Source organism: Hemiscyllium ocellatum, chromosome 2 (assembly GCF_020745735.1).
Source record: "Hemiscyllium ocellatum isolate sHemOce1 chromosome 2, sHemOce1.pat.X.cur, whole genome shotgun sequence".
NCBI classification, from domain to species: domain Eukaryota; kingdom Metazoa; phylum Chordata; class Chondrichthyes; order Orectolobiformes; family Hemiscylliidae; genus Hemiscyllium; species Hemiscyllium ocellatum.
Window position 1 is genome coordinate 87,442,143 of NC_083402.1, and position 16,066 is coordinate 87,458,208.

The 16,066-nt window shown below is 40.0% G+C and overlaps 1 protein-coding gene across 1 annotated transcript in view; it reads right to left on the minus strand.

Moving 5' to 3' along the window:
* Nucleotides 1–16,066, minus strand: part of LOC132825920 (kinesin-like protein KIF27) — a 114,438-nt gene that overhangs the window by 72,441 nt on the left and 25,931 nt on the right. Inside the window, exons 5-6 of the mRNA XM_060841556.1 lie at nucleotides 13,049–13,273; nucleotides 926–1,107 (exon numbers count right to left, since the gene is read on the minus strand). Of these exons, the coding sequence (XP_060697539.1) occupies nucleotides 926–1,107; nucleotides 13,049–13,273 (407 nt within the window). The remainder of the gene's footprint in view (nucleotides 1–925; nucleotides 1,108–13,048; nucleotides 13,274–16,066) is intronic.

A 16,066-nucleotide genomic window follows, 5' to 3' on the forward strand; every position in this document is an offset into this window, starting at 1 on the left:
CGATATGGATTCAAAATTGACAAGAAACACAGGACAAGTGTCGATGAATATTTTTGCGCAGTGGTGTTTCACGGGGCTCAGTGATGGGTTGCTTGCTGTTTATGGCATATATTAGTGATTCAGATTTAAATATGGATGATATATTGGGAAACCTGCAGAAGACACAAAGAAATTGGCTCAGTACTTGATAGTGAAGAGGATGACTGATGGTTGTAGAATGGTATCATTGGTTTGGTTGACGAAGTGGAAAATTGACAAATATAATTTAATCTGGAAAAGTGTAAAATAATTTGGTGAATTAGAGTAAATACAGCAAAGGAATACACAAAAAATGGGAAGGTATTGATAAGTATAGGGAAAACGAGAGACCTTGGATTGCATGCGAACAGGTCCTTAAACATAGCAAGACAGGCTGATATGATGTTAAAGAAGGCATATATTTTACTTTCCTTCATTGAGTGAAGTATTGAATGCAAAAGTGAGGAAGTAATATCGGAACTGTACAAGACACTGGTTTGGCCACAGCTGAAGCATTTGGACAGTTCTGGTCACCACATGACAGGAAGGACATAATTGCTGTACAGAGAGTACAGAGGAAATTTACTGTAATGGTGCCAGGGCTTGAAAATTGCTGATTATGAGGAAGGATCGGACAAATTAAGATTGATTTCCTTATTGCAGAGGCGACTGAGGGTAACTTAATTGAGGAACACAAAATAATGAGGTGCTTCAATAGAGAGGTTGGGGAAGATTTATTTTCCCTAGTCCTAGTCAATTATCAAGAGCAATAGATTAAAGATGATTGGTAGAAGGATTTGAGGGGGCATGAAAAAACTTTACTTCATCCAGGGGAGGATGAGAAATGCTCAGCTCATGTAAAAGAAATGTGACTGTGCCTGAAGTTAGCAATTTATATTTTTTCTACCTTGAAGGCTGCGTGTTTATATTTTCTTTCTTCTTTTCTTCTTCCTCATCATCACTATCATCATCTAATTTATGACGAAGAACCTCATCATGCTCTTCAAGGTGATCAACTAACATCTGACTGCGCATTCGAAAACTTGCCACCACTCTATCAAGAGCATAAGAAGGGGGGCTTGTGTGCACCTGTCCAGCAATAACAAAAGTCTTCAGTAAATAAATGTTCACAGATATTGATGTCACATTTTATTGCAGATCCTGTGACTGTAATAACAATCAATTGTTACATCTCACAGAACCTACATAGAGTAGTCATTATTGCACCATTGGTTCATAGATTAGTGCTAACGAACAAACAACTGTACTGAAATGAATTTTTCTTTTTGAAAAATGTACAAATGTTCAAACATCATAATAAGCTCTGATTTATTCAATTAATTAACAATAACTTGAGTAGTTAGAGGTGGCAGGATGCATTTGAGAGTAGTAAACAACAGAGTTTTCTTATGGACCAGACCGAACACCCTTCAAATAAATCAGGAGATAGCCTAGACCATAACCCTTGTCTTATATAAAGGCTAGCGTAAGGTGTCGTGTTCCAAATATAATTTGATTGGTCACACTATTCAGCTTTAAGGAAAACACACTTTATTCTTAAACCCAGTTAAAACACCAACAAAATGAAGAAGAATTGGTATAACTTTAACTTATTAGGAAACTTAACAGAATTGTTCCAATATAGTAACATCCCATCAACACACATCTGGCACAGGCAAATTCAGTAAAATCGAGTGTGTCACATGCAATATTTCTACAGTCCAGGAGAAAAGAACACCAAGAGAAAATGTGGACAGAGACACAGAACTCAAGTTTTTCTGCTGTGGCAGAGAAATGTATAGCAGCTTCCAGAACCAACTTCAAAACCTCAACAATTGAAAGCTATATTAAACCCTGGTTCTGTGGGAGCCAGCCTTCACCTATTCATGCTGCATCTACCGTTCTAACATCTGGTACTTTCTTATTAACCAACTCTTGACCAGGCCATACATTCTTTTGCAGCTCTTTAGCTTTTGCTGGGATCTCCTTTACCACTTTAATAAACCCCACTGCTTATCCTGTTTTACCAATCTGTCTTCCCAATGGTTTTCTTAAAACACCAGCACTGCGACTTCATGTGTCCCACTTTGCTATAGTGAAAACACCTGACGATTTTTTATTTCTCTTCCACGCTCATGGGTTTATTTTTTAACTTGTGGTAAACTATCTTTCCCATATTCTGGATTAGTGAGCTGGAAGAGCACAGCTGTTCAGGCAGCATTCAAGGAGCAGCGAAATCGACGTTTCGGGCAAAAGCCCTTCATCAGGAATAAAGGCAGTGAGCCTGAAGTGTGGAGAGATAAGCAAGAGGAGGGTGGGGGTGGGGAGAAAGTAGCATAGAGTACAATGGGTGAGTGAGGGAGGGGATGAAGGTGATAGGTCAGGGAGGAGAGGGTGGAGTGGATAGATGGAAAAGGAGATAGGCAGTAGGACAAGTCCGGACAAGTCATGAGGACAGTGCTGAGCTGGAAGTTTGGAACTAGGGTGAGGTGAGGGAAGGGGAAATGAGGAAACTGTTAAAGTCACATTGATGCCCTGGGGTTGAAGTGTTCCAAGGTGGAAGATGAGGCGTTCTTCCTCCAGGCGTCTGGTGGTGAGGGAGCGGTGGTGAAGGAGGCCCAGGACCTCCATGTCTTCAGTTTCCTTAACGACTTGAAGGCTTCTCCTTTCCCCAGTTTCTATCCCTGACAGAATGAAACTGATATCAGAAGCCAAACTCTGATTTATGAACTAACTCAATCATTTGTCATTTTGACTGCTAATCTTGCAGTTCTAACTCTCTGCTCTTCCATAGGAGTTCTCACTATTTCGGGGAGTGAACCTTGAAAATCTGACCTATTTTCAATGCCCTTATCCACCTATCGAAGTTACTTTGTTTGATCCTTTCAAGCACTATGAATGCTTGGTTAAAGACAAATGAAAGAACTGTGGATGCTGGAAATCAGAAACAAAAACAGAAATTGTTGCAAAAGCTCACCAGGTCTGGCAGCATCTGTGGAGAGAATTCAGAGTTAACGTTTCGGGTCCAGTGATCCTTGCTCTGAGGGTCTGATTTTTGTCCACAGAGGCTGCCAGACCTGCTGAGCTTTTCCAGCAATTTATGTTTTTGTTGTTGCTGTTGTTGTCATCTATGTATACTTGACTAGGTTCCTAAAGTGTCTGTAGGTTTCTGGCACAAGTTCATATGCATACAAGATGGTTTTTTTTTAACCTCATTTATTCCCCAGATAACTCCTCTGATAGTGATGCCTCACTAGCTTGAACTACAACTATGTTTGAATCACCACAACTTACATGATCATCGACCATTTCATTTGTTTGACCACTTTCTCAAATGAAATGAAAAGATTTCTACGTCCTTCTCATCAAAATTTGCTAATGCTTGGACACTTATAAACAAATCCCTACAGGTTTTTGGCTATGACTGGGTTTGCTCTTCATCACTGCCCTCATCACTGCTCCTACCTTCTACCTTTACCATTTCAAGTCAACATTCCTCTTTCATTGCCAAATTCTGAAGTTCAAAAATCTCTCACTTTCTCCCTCTCCCCTCTCTCTTTCTCCATTTATACAGCTAGGGCCATCCTGTCGGTTTCTTTCTGTTCTGATTTTAATGAGAATTCAAACTCTTTGTTTTCCTTTCTCCTGTCAGGGCTATTCCTTCCTTTTCTTTTTTCCTTGCCATTGCTTCTAATTCAAGCTACTTCATTTCCAATTTAATTTTAGCAATTTCAGTTATTCTGATTGCATTCCTGGCAACTGTAAACGCTAAGCTATTGCTGCGATTATCTCCTTTTTCCTCTCAGACACAGACAACTCCAACTCTAGCCTGCTTGCTAATACAAAACGTTTTGCCTTACTCACTTTCTGTAAACCCCCCCAAATGGCTTCTTCCACACCTAGGAAACTTGTGGCCATTCTTATATAAGGCATACCATATTTAAAACCAACTGAATGCAACACCCAAAAAATACTCACCATTCACCACTCTTTAAGTCCAATAATCCTCTACCCAAACTAGAATTTGAGATTTTGATCCCGATAAGAGCCCCCAATTTGTTATGGAACAGACCAAGCCCCCTTCAAATATATCAAGGAGATAGTCTATACCCTAACTTCTATCTTATTTAAAGAAAAGTGTAAGGAGCTGTGATCCAAATGTAATTTGATTGGTTACACTACTCAGCTTTAAGCAAAACATATTTTATTCTTATACTCAGTTAAAATATAAACAAAATAAAGAAGAATTGGTATAACTTTCACTCTATTGGAAGACTTAACAGAGTAATACATTACTTAACCACTAAATAGTAATTGTTTCAATATAGTGACATCTCATCAACACATACTGGGCAAAGGCAAATTCAGTAAATTGATGGTCTGTCCATGTGATGTTTCTCCAGTCCACCAGTAGAACATTCAGACAGAAAGAGAACTCAAGCTTTTTGCTGTGGCAGAGAGAGATGTATAGCAGCTTCCAGAACCAACTTCAAAACCCCAAGAATTGAACGCCAAGTTGAAACCCTGGTTCTGTGGGAGCCTACCTCCACCCATTCATGTCATTTCTATTGCTCTAATTTTAAAAAAGGGCCTCACAAGCTCTTTACTTTATTGGCTTGGAAGAGATAACTCACCACCTCTGTCTCAAAACCTCTCTTCAAACAATAGGACAAAATACACCTCTCAAAGCCATGATGTCATCACAATTTTTTCAATAAATCTTGTAAAAGTAGCAGTATCAGTCTATTGGACTTGGACTCTGGAAATAACATGATTTAATTGTGCCAATGATAAACTCTGTGTGAGATGGCCTCTGCATATTTGCACAGCTGAAAACTTCATCAAGGCCCTTTCTTAAGTTCCATTTTCATAGAAGATTCTTGCACTTATTTTAGAACACACTTATGAAATTATAAAGATTAGTTCCATTGTGAGCTGCAAATACTCACTGTGGATTTTAACATTCTAGGGCTAGTTTGGTCAGCAGTTCTTAAATTGATAGTCATGGGTTATATAAAAAAAAATTTTAAAAGTACTTATTTTTATTATGTGGAGCCAAGAGAGCAGAACCTCTTCCTGTGGTATGAAATCTTATTCTTCAACCAAATCCCACTCAAGACTTAATTATCACATGTTTCATTGCCCTGAAGCATCCATGTTGTGGTTTTTGCTGGAATTAAATATTTGATCAATTATGCACCAAACTTTTAGATTGTGGATGTACTTGTGCACCTTAATACCTTGTTTACTTTGTTCAGCTTTTTTCCACGATATCTTTTCTTTCATACTTGCTGAACAATTTTTAGTAGCGACACTGAGGTAATATTATGATGGATAGTATTGTTAGCTTCATTATTAGCCACAAGTCACTGAGTAAGTTGCTGAGGACATCAGAAGAAATTAGTAGAAAAGAGAGAGATTCAGCAGCGTGAGGAAATCTAAAAAGAATTTAGCCAGAAGTGGGAGTGATGAGACTTCGACAGTATCTACCACAGAGTTGAGAGTGTGGTGTTGGAAAAGCACAGCAGGTCAGGCAGCATCTTAGGAGCTGAGATAAATGGGAGTGGGGTGGGGTTCAGAGGAAGGTAGCTGAGAAGCAATGGGTGGATGAAGATGAGAGAGAAGGAGTGAGGTCAGAGGGGGGAGTGATGGACGGGTCCAGGGGGCAGTGCTGAGTTGGAGGCTTGGGACTGGGATAATGTGGGAGGAAAGGGAAATGAGGAAGCTGTTGAAATCCACATTTATCCAGTGTGGTTGCAGGGTCCCAAAGCAGAATACGAGGCATTCCTCCTCCAGGTGTCGGGTGGTAATGGTTTGGCAGTGGAGGAGGCCCAGGACCTGCATATCCTTGACGGAGTGGGAGGGGGAGATGAAGTGTTCAGCCACAGGGCAGTGGGGTTGATGGGTGCGGGTGTCACCAGAGACTAACCACAAACATATGCTATAGGGCCACTGACTCCCACAGCTACCTAGACAACACCTCCTTCCACCCTACCTCCTGTAAAAACACAATCCCTTATTCCTAAATCTTCCACTGCATCTGTTCCCATGATGACAAATTCCACCTCAGAAAGTCCCAGATGGCTTCCTTCTTCCAACTTCCCTTTCTGTGTGGTTGACGATGCCTTCCAGCGCATCTCCACTACTTCACGCACCACCACCCTTGAACCCCAGCCCTCCCAATGCAACAAGGATAGAAGCCCCCGATCCTCACCTTCCATCTGACCAACCTCCGCATACAATGCATCATCTTCCGCCACTTCCGCCACCTATAAACAGACCCCACCACCAGAAATATTTTTCCCTCCCTACCCTTATCAGTGTTCCAAAAAGACCATTCCCTCCTTGACTCCCTCGACAGGTCCACATCCTCCACCAGCCCACATCCCACTCCTGGCACCTTTCCCTGCCACTGGAGGAACTGGAAAACCTGCGCCCACACCCCTCCCCTCACCTCCATCCAAGGCCTCAAAGGATCCTTCCACATCCTTCAGAAATTTACCTGTACCTTGACTAGTGTCATCTACTGCATCCGTTGCCGGTGTGGCCTTCTCTACATCGGGGAGACAGGACGTCTTGCGGATCGTTTCAGAGAACATCTCTGAGACACCTGCACCCACCAACCCCACCGCCCCGTGGGTGAACACTTCAACTACCCCTCCCACTCTGTCAAGGAAATGCAGATCCTGGGCCTCCTTCACTGCCAAACCGTTATCATCCAGCTCCTGGAGGAGGAACATCTCATATTCCGCTTTGGGACTCTGCAACCACATGGGATAAATATGGATTTCAACAGTTTCCTCATTTTCCCTACCCCCACATTCTCTCCAACTAGGTACCACCATCTGGACCCTTCCATCACTCCCCCGTCTGACCTATCTCCTTCTCCCTCATCTTCATCCAGCCAGCACTTTCCCAGCTACCTTCCTCTGAACCCCAGCCCCTTCCCATTTACCTCTCAGCCCCGACCCACAAGCCTCATTTCTGATGAACGGCATATGCCCAAAACTCCTGCCCCTCAGATGCTGCCTGACCTGCTGTCTTTTTTCAGCACTACACTCTCGACTCTGAGCTCCAGCATCTGCAGTCCTCACTTTCTGCCAGCATATACCACAGAACAGTAAACGTTATCCAGCAATATTTATTGCTGACCCAAAACCCATCTTTCCTTGTTTTATACCCACTCCACAATTAATATAAGCCCACCTTTTAAAACACATTTCCTGTGTTTGTATAATATATTTGAGACCATATTTTTGTATTTTTCTCAGATTTAAATATCATAAAATCCACTTTCTTTCACTCAAAAAATATTTGGAATTGGTTCTCTTTGATTTTTGATGTAGGAAACTAACTTCCATTGAAGTGTAAGAGAAAGATGTTAAGATAAATAAAAACAATTATTGCAACCAGTGAAAAGGCTGTTAAAAAGTAGGAAAGCCCATCAAGCCTCCTCATTGGTCACAACACAGCATTTATAATAGTTTAATTGAAAATAAGGACTGCTGAGTACATTTGAATTTGATCATAAACTAAGTTCTTAAAGACACTGCAATGTGTGCTATTTTATACTTATTAGTTATCAGCATAATTTTGGGTTGCAGTTATTTCTATTCCTGGTAATACTGAATATCTTGCCTTTAAACACTGATTGAACCAAAAATAGCCAACAATTAACCTTTATTGAGATACTGAAGAAAACCCAATATATAAAATTTGTGCCGCTAGTAAAATTCTACTCTTGATACCTTTCTGAAGGAACATGATGTTTGATTGTGTTGTAATTTGCAACGAAGATAGCTGCTTTGAGGAAATACTGCTGATGTGAGCTATAGAAAGGGGTTGACTAGGCTGGGGTGGTTTTCCCTGAAGCTTCGGAGGCTGAGGAGTATAGAGGAGTTTATAAACCTTATAGAGGTTTATAAAATCATAACGGGCATGGGTAGGATAAATAGACAAAGTCTTTTCCCTGGGGTGGGGAAGTCCAGAACTAGAGCGCATAGGTTTAGGGCGAGAGGGGAAAGATATAAAAGGGATCTAAAAGGCAACTTTTTCATGCAGAGGGCAATGCGTGTTTGGAATGAACTGCCAGAGCAAGTGATGGAGGCTGGTACAATTACAGCATTTAAAAGGCAACTGGATGGGTATCAGAATAGGAAGGGTTTAGAGGGATATGGGCCAAGTGCTGGCAAATGGAACTAGATTAGGTTGGGATAACTGGTCGACATGGACGAGTTGAACCGAAGGTCTGTTTCCATGCTGTACATATCTATGACTCTGTGACCTGATAAAATTAAACAAGCTGGTAATGGACAAGTAGATTGTAGATGAAGTTCAATGTGGAATAGTGTGAAGCAATTCATTTTGGGAGGAAGAACATGGAGACAAATATAAAATTAAGGGTACAACTTAAAAAAAGCTAAGAATTAGAAGAATCTTGGTGTATATGTGCATTAAGCATTAAATGTGGCAGGACAGTTAGACAGAGCATTTAATACAGCATACAGCATACAAGACACACTGGTTCAGCCTCAGCTGGAATACTGTCTCCAGTTCTGGTGCCTCATTTGGTGTAAAAGATGTGACAGCATTGGAGAGAATGAAGAAATTCCAGGAATGAGGAATTTCAGTCTTGAAGACAGATTGGAGAAGTTAGGAATCTTTTCCCTTGGTTGAGATGGGATTTCATAAAAGTATTCCAAATCACGAGAGGTGTGGATTGAGTACATAGGGAGACACTGTTCCCACAAGATAAAGAATAAAAGGACACACATATGATTTAACTGCCACACCAGAGATTTGACTGCACACTAGCCAAGATTGTGAAATGAATACTTAAAAATGTGTTGCTGGAAAAGCGCAGCAGGTCAGGCAGCATCCAAGGAGCAGGAGAATCGACGTTTTGGGCATAAGCCCTTCTTCAGGAGTGAGGAGGGTGTGCCAAGCAGGCAAAGATAAAAGCTCGGGAGGAGGAACTTGGGGGAAGGGGCATTGGGAATGCAATATGAATATCCAAGGTATTCATCACTTAGGGAAAATATGGAAAAAAGAGGTGGGGTAGAACTCTTAATGAAAGAATCAATATGTTAGTGTGAGAGCAACTTACATAGAAGGATCAATTTGTAGCATCTGTTGGGTAGAGCTGAGTAAAAGCAAGAGGCATCAAACACTGGTGAGGTTTGATGAGGTCACCAAATAATGACAACATTGTTGGGCACAGTAAATATCAAGAAGTTAGGGATGAATGTAACATGGGTAGCACTAATGCTTTGGAGAATGAATTATTCGAATGCGTACGAGATAGGTTTCTGGGCAATGCATTGAAGAACCAACTAAAGATGAAACTACTCAAGATTTAATATTACGCAAGGAGTAACTGCTAATGAATAACCTGTCTCTAAGATGGGTTTTGTTAATTGTACAGTAATATGTTAAAATCCCACATTAAGTTTGAATGTTATAGAATTAATTGTGAAACTAGGTTTTTTAATCTGACCAAGTTATGGAGGACAAGGTGGCTATGGTAGATTAGAAAAATATCCTAAAGGATTTGATGGTAGTCAGAACATTCAAAGTAGTAATAAATGGTTTACAACACATGCACATTCCTCTAAGGCACAAACACCCAATGGGAATGTTCAATCAACTATGGCTAACAAAATAAGTCCAAGTTTGCAACAGATCTAAAGGAGATATGAATGCCAGGAAATATAGCAAACCTCAGAACTGGGGGCAGTTGAGAATTCAGGAAATTATGACCAAACACTGATAAAAAAAGGAAGAAGAGCATTTGAATTCAACACAAAATCGAAAGAAAGGTAGAAGCAAATTTTTACAGATGCTGGAATCATACTGAAAACAACAATGCTGGAGATCACAGCAGGTCAGACAGCGTCTATGGAGAGAGAGCTCTCTCTTCATTGATTCTGCCTGACCTGCTGTGATCTCCAGCATTAGTTGTTTTCAGTGAAATCAAAAAAAAAGGCAGGTTGTAAAAGCTTCTTTAGGAATGTGACACAGAATAGAATTGCTATGACAAATGTGGGCCCTTTCCAGGTGGAGACAGGAGAATGTATCGTGGAGAATAGAGAAACTGAACAGTCACCTCATACCTGCCTTTATGGAGGAAAATACAGAAATTACCCCAGACATACTGGACAACCAAGGAACTTGTGAAACTGAGCAACTTAAAGAAACTAATTTTGGTAAACTGGCAATTATTGAAAATTGAACTGGCTTTAAGAATGATCAATCTTGGGCCAAATGAGTAACATCCCAGAATATTGAAAAAGCTACCTACAGAGATAGAGGATTCATTGGCCATTATCTTTCAAAATTCTATAGCTTCTGAAAAGTTCCTGCCGGCTAGAAAGTATCAAATATAAGCTCACAATATAAAGAGGGTGGGAGAGAGAGAATGAAGAACTATGGAACTGATAGCTTGACATAAATAGAAGGGAAATATAGTTAGAAACGTTTATTAAGAACTTGGTAACTAGACATTTAGAAAATAATGGTAAAATTCGGCAGAGTCAACATAGATTTATGATAGGGAAATTGCATTTTACAGTCTCGTTGGGAGTTTTTTCTGAGGCTGTTACTTATAGTGGAGATAAAGTAGAACTAGTGGATGTTGTGAACTGGATTTTCAGAAGTCTTTTGATCAGGTGCCACACAAATGCTTAGCAAGTAACATTAAACCGTATGGGACATGGGGAAATTTACTAGCAAAGGTAGCATACAGTAGAAATAAATGGATCTCAAATTGAAGTTACTACCTGTGCTTGGGTGCTGCAAGACCCAGTGCGAGGGCCACCGACACTCACAAACTACATAAATGCGAGGACTGACTATGATGGCTCAGATTTTCCAATGGCCAGAAATTGCTTTTTTTAGCACAGATGTGAGTTGCATGTGGGAACCCTGTAGAATCCCTATCACAGAAAACTCTGAAGAACTTGCCTAGGGTATTGAAGATTCTGCTCAGCAATTCCTCTTTATTTAAACAAATAAATTCTCCAAAAGTCTCTCATTCATCAGAATGCTTTGTATTCTCTCATTTAAATGAAGTCAATAGTTACTCAGGAAAAATTAGATGATTAAATACATTTGCCTAATGTTTGAGTAACTACTCACGTGACCCAATATTTACCTCACACAGCCCCAACTACTTGTTCCCATATTCCCAAAAGTCCCAGATCTTGCCCTGACACCCTGGGACCCAATGCCCCACCTTGTACTCCAGAACAAATATAATCCTTCAACTACTCCAGATCTTATTCATCTTCAATCACTCCAGTTCCAAACGTCTTTACTTCCCAGGACCCCTCATCCTAAGGGAGCAGGCACCTCTTTCTCCATTCTGGACCTGATCCCCATTCACTACACCCAAGAGCCAATTCCTTGTTCACGTGCTTGGAACCCAATCTTCCTTTCACTGCTTCACCTTGACCCTTGTTCACCCCTAAGGGTTGATCTCCTTCCACCCCATTCTGGATCAGATCGGCTTCTGCTCCACCAATTAACCCTTAGTCTTAACCTCTTCCAACTCAACATTCATCTGCCCTTGCCTCTTGCAGACCCTATTTCTCACAGTCACCCAGCCCTGCCTCTGCCAGGCCTTGTTTTTCTCACCCATCTCAACCAACCCTAAACACTGAATCACTTACCATGGCCCCCTCACCAGCTTTCACCCTATTCACTTGACATCCTATCCCTAAGCACCCTACCCAGCTGACGCCTACACTCCTGGCACCTAACTTTGCACTTATCTCAAGCTTTCTGTGAATCTGGATCATTAAATTTCAGAACACAGCCACGGACTGCTGTGAAGGGGAGCATGGTTTGCCTTGCGCTGTCAACTCTGTTTTATGAAAGAACTGTTGTGCAGAAGCACAGCACCACACTTTTAAATGAACCCTGATTAGAATCATTTGCTAGAAATGCAGAGCTCTTTCCTTTTGTAAAAATTAAGGATGGTATGGCAATCTGCAAGAAATTGACGCTCCTTAGAAAATCCAGCTAATATTTCCAAATTTGCAGCTGGCACAAAGCTATATGTAAATGCAAATTGTGAGGGGATGGAAAGCAGTTTCAAGCAGACTTGGACTGGCTATTGGATGGAGGAAAGGTTGAGGATACCTGCCTTGTATTTTCTAGAGTTTCAAAGAATGAGAGGTTACCTCTTTGGAAATTACAAAATCTTACAGGGCATAACAGAGTGAATATGGAAAGGGTGATTCCACTCGCTGTTGAATCTAGAACCAAACAACATAATTTCAGTGTAAGGTTAGGATATATAAGATAAATTTCTTCATACAGGGGTGATAAATCTTTAGAATTCTCTACCCCAGAAGGCTGTGGAAGTTCAATCATTGAGCATATTCAAGACAGAAATCAATACATTTCTGAAGATAAATGACTTAAAGGAATAAGGAGTTAGCATTGGTAAAAGGTGATGAGGTGGCTTATCAGCTATGATCTAACTGAAAGATGCAACAGGCTCAATACGCCAACTGATCCTGTGTTTTTGTGTTCCTATGATAATTCCAAAAAGCAAAAGTTATATCATATCATATCAGCTGTTATAGTCTGAAATGCCTGAGAATGTGGTGGAGGCAGGTTCAACAGAAGCATTCAATGTGGAATGAGATGTTATTTAAAAAGTAACAGTATCTCAGGTTATGTCCAGAGGGAAGTCGAGAAGGAGTGCCAAGGGGACATGAAAACTGAATGTGAAATTATCGACACCAGAAAAATACTGAGAAAGCCAAAAGAGATTACAAAAATTGGGGAACCTAACTTTGAAACCCTCTCTCCCATATATTGGCAGAAGCAGACAAGGCAGACATCAAGAGGCATTTCATTCTTAAAGAGTGTTCAGAAAGCAACTCGTGATTATGAGCCAAGTTTCCACTAGCACCAATGAAAACAATCCCATTTTCTTCAAATTTTAATCTCATTTGCATACAACTTACATACCTTGGGTTTAATCGTATGAAAGCTTCATTTTCTATCAATGAACACATACCTTTCTGGAATCTGTACTGGGAGTAGCTTGACTAGACTGAATTATATTGAAAGACTTAAGATGGACTTTTAATAATGGCACACTGTGGGGTCTTCTTGCTGTGGTCACAGCTAAAGGTACTTCCTTTGAACTTTTGCAATGAATTGAAACTTTTTCAGTTTTAAGGAGCTGTAACTTTTCTTGGAGTTGATCCATAACAAGTTGTTGTTCAACTATTTTGTCATTCTGCAAACGTAAAAAGAAAACAGCAAAATTACAATGGACCAAAGCAATCCTAATCTTCTTATATTTTTCTCCCAAATTTTATAATTAACTTTTTGTCCCAGTTTTCGGATAACCTATATGTCTGACATGTCTTGACTGCAAAAGTAATCAGATCACAAGACTGTATCATTATTGAGTAAATCAGTGAAATATATAAAATGTTCTCGAATTCTCCAAATTCATCTCCCTGGTAGGAAATTACTCCACTCACTTTGTCACCTCCAAACCCACTGAAAGCTAAGACTGTAAAATTTCCCATGTGTGGAGTACTTCAGTTTACATCTGACTTAATCCGCTTAGCTTCTAAGTGAAATAAACAATGTAGACACAGACAATAAGAATATGAAACAACTGTTATCAGTGTTAAGTACTGACACTGCCCTGGAGATTGAGAAGTAATAAATTGCAAATTTGTTGAATTTCCTTTACATTTCCCTCATTGTATGACTAAATGACCTTATCTCTATATTTCAATTAATTGACAGTGAAGTGCTTTAGGATATAGAGTATAAGAGAAAGATGCAATTTAAATGTAAGCTATTTGGTTTTGTTCCTTATACATACAAAAAGCTGTTAAATGTTCAACCAGTAAAGACAAGGATGCAACATTTAGCAGCAAAAACACCAGTGGTCAGTTCATAGGAACTAAAGTTTGCAATACAGTTAATCCAATGTGGGTTCCATTCCACCACTCATTGAGATTACCATAAATGTTCCACCTCTCAACCCTATCCCTCACCTGAAGCATAATGAGGCTTAGAGTGCTGTTGTAGTGAAGTGTCCCTACTTCAAGTCGTACCTGCTCCAGAGGTATGTTATATCAGCTATGAACAGGTTGATTAGAAAATATCTAAAGCACTGCCAGTCATCTCTCACTAATATAAGCAGCTTAATGGTCTGGCGGGACTTTTATCTATACAAAGTTTGTTTATTTAATATAAGAAAGAATAAATGCTGTATGAATTTTCTTTAGTTTTTTTCTAGTTACTGCATCATGAAAGGTGTATTTGTGACATGGTCAAACAAGTTTACCATCAGCCTGTATATCCTTCCAATACAGCTGATGGCAGGTGATAAGAGTGGCAGAGGTTCCTGGCAGCCATCATGCAGAAGGCCATGGTAAACTATTGCAGGACATATGGACCAAACCAATGGAAGTCTATGGAGCATGGAAATGAGAATGGGAGTAAAGACAAAGAAATAAACAGTAATCATATACTCGAAATACAGCAGATGCATTTCACCAAAGCCAAAGGCAGTTAAATAAACAGATAGTTTTGTTTTGTTGCGATTTTATCAGAAAAAAACATTTTACATGATTTTTTTGATGTTACATTTGGGAAAGGATAGGAATAAAGTATGCCATGCAGCAATTTAGAAGATAACAACAGAAATCCATTTCTTGAACTAACGTTTTGGTCAGCCCTCCAGACATTGGCCTTTTCAAGAAAAACATAGCACAGAGTCATGCCTTCAGACAGTTTATTGTGATTTATATTGCTATGTAGCTATACTAGTTTTGGTAATAATAAGTTAGTTTACGAAGAAAAAAACACCCAGCAGAAAATTGACAGTTCAGAAATAAGCTTGCATATTATATCAGACATGGTTTCTGCAGCCTTTGATCAATAGTTTGAAGAAACTGTAGGTCATTTAACCACAAATAAAATTAATTGTGAAGTGAATGAACAGCCCACATAACTGTTTCTCTCCTGAAGTACAATGCAAACCATCAAAGGTGAGGAGGGGGTATAACTCAAAATGGATTTGGAAAGGGCCTCACAATGTTTATCTACAAAAGATGAAGTTGTTTCAAGTGTTTTGCATCTTTAGCTATTGAGGCTTTAAAGGATCCAGATGATTGAAACTTTGATTGGACTACAATGAAATGGAATTTTTTCACACTATAACACTTGCCAATGCACAGGATCAAGAAGTTAGAGCCGCTAACATCGTCTTATGTTCTAAACCATACTGAAAACAGAAGTGAGTGCAAATAACATCACTGTTGTGAGTCCAACGTTGCTGCCTCTTATTCACTGCCCAGTTCTCTTCTCCCCTCAATGACCCACTCCTAACTGCATTTGCAACACTACTCCTGCCTCATTCTCTGCTCCATTTGGTGCCTGTCTTGCTACTTTGTCCAGGGAGTGGGGCAGTGAGTAAGGCGATGGGTGTGTCAGTGAGCGCTCTTTGTAATTTGTTTCAGGGGAAGCAGGCTGCTGCACTAAATAAAACTACACTTAAATGTATGAAGCCAGTACACAAGTCTTCACTGTCACAGGCAGTAGCACTAAGATACTGTGATTACATTAGTTGTGAGTGTCTTGCCTGCAGTTGTGCTGCCAGCAAATACAACGCTTTTTTCAAACATAAGTTATCAATGCAAGATATTTTTACACCTTTTCTTTGCATATAATTTTGACTGAAAATTGCTTCTATACAGTGTATAGTGACCAGAGAAAGGGCCATGGGAGAAGTTGGGTGAAAGGCCATACTCTTATTCCCTGCATCCAACAGTTTCTGAGACTGCTTCTGAACCTTTCCCAGGATCAGTTAACTCAAGTAACAAAGGTACCATACTTGTGGCATTTTCTCCTGAGGAAAACAGATCTAGCCTGCAAATTTCCTGACATCCGCTACTATTAAGGATGAAAACCTGGCCCATTGAAAAGAGAATGTCCTCAGCTACCTCACTTACGTTAGAAGTATTGATCCTTTTTGAAAAGTGAAACGATTACAATTAAGTGCATT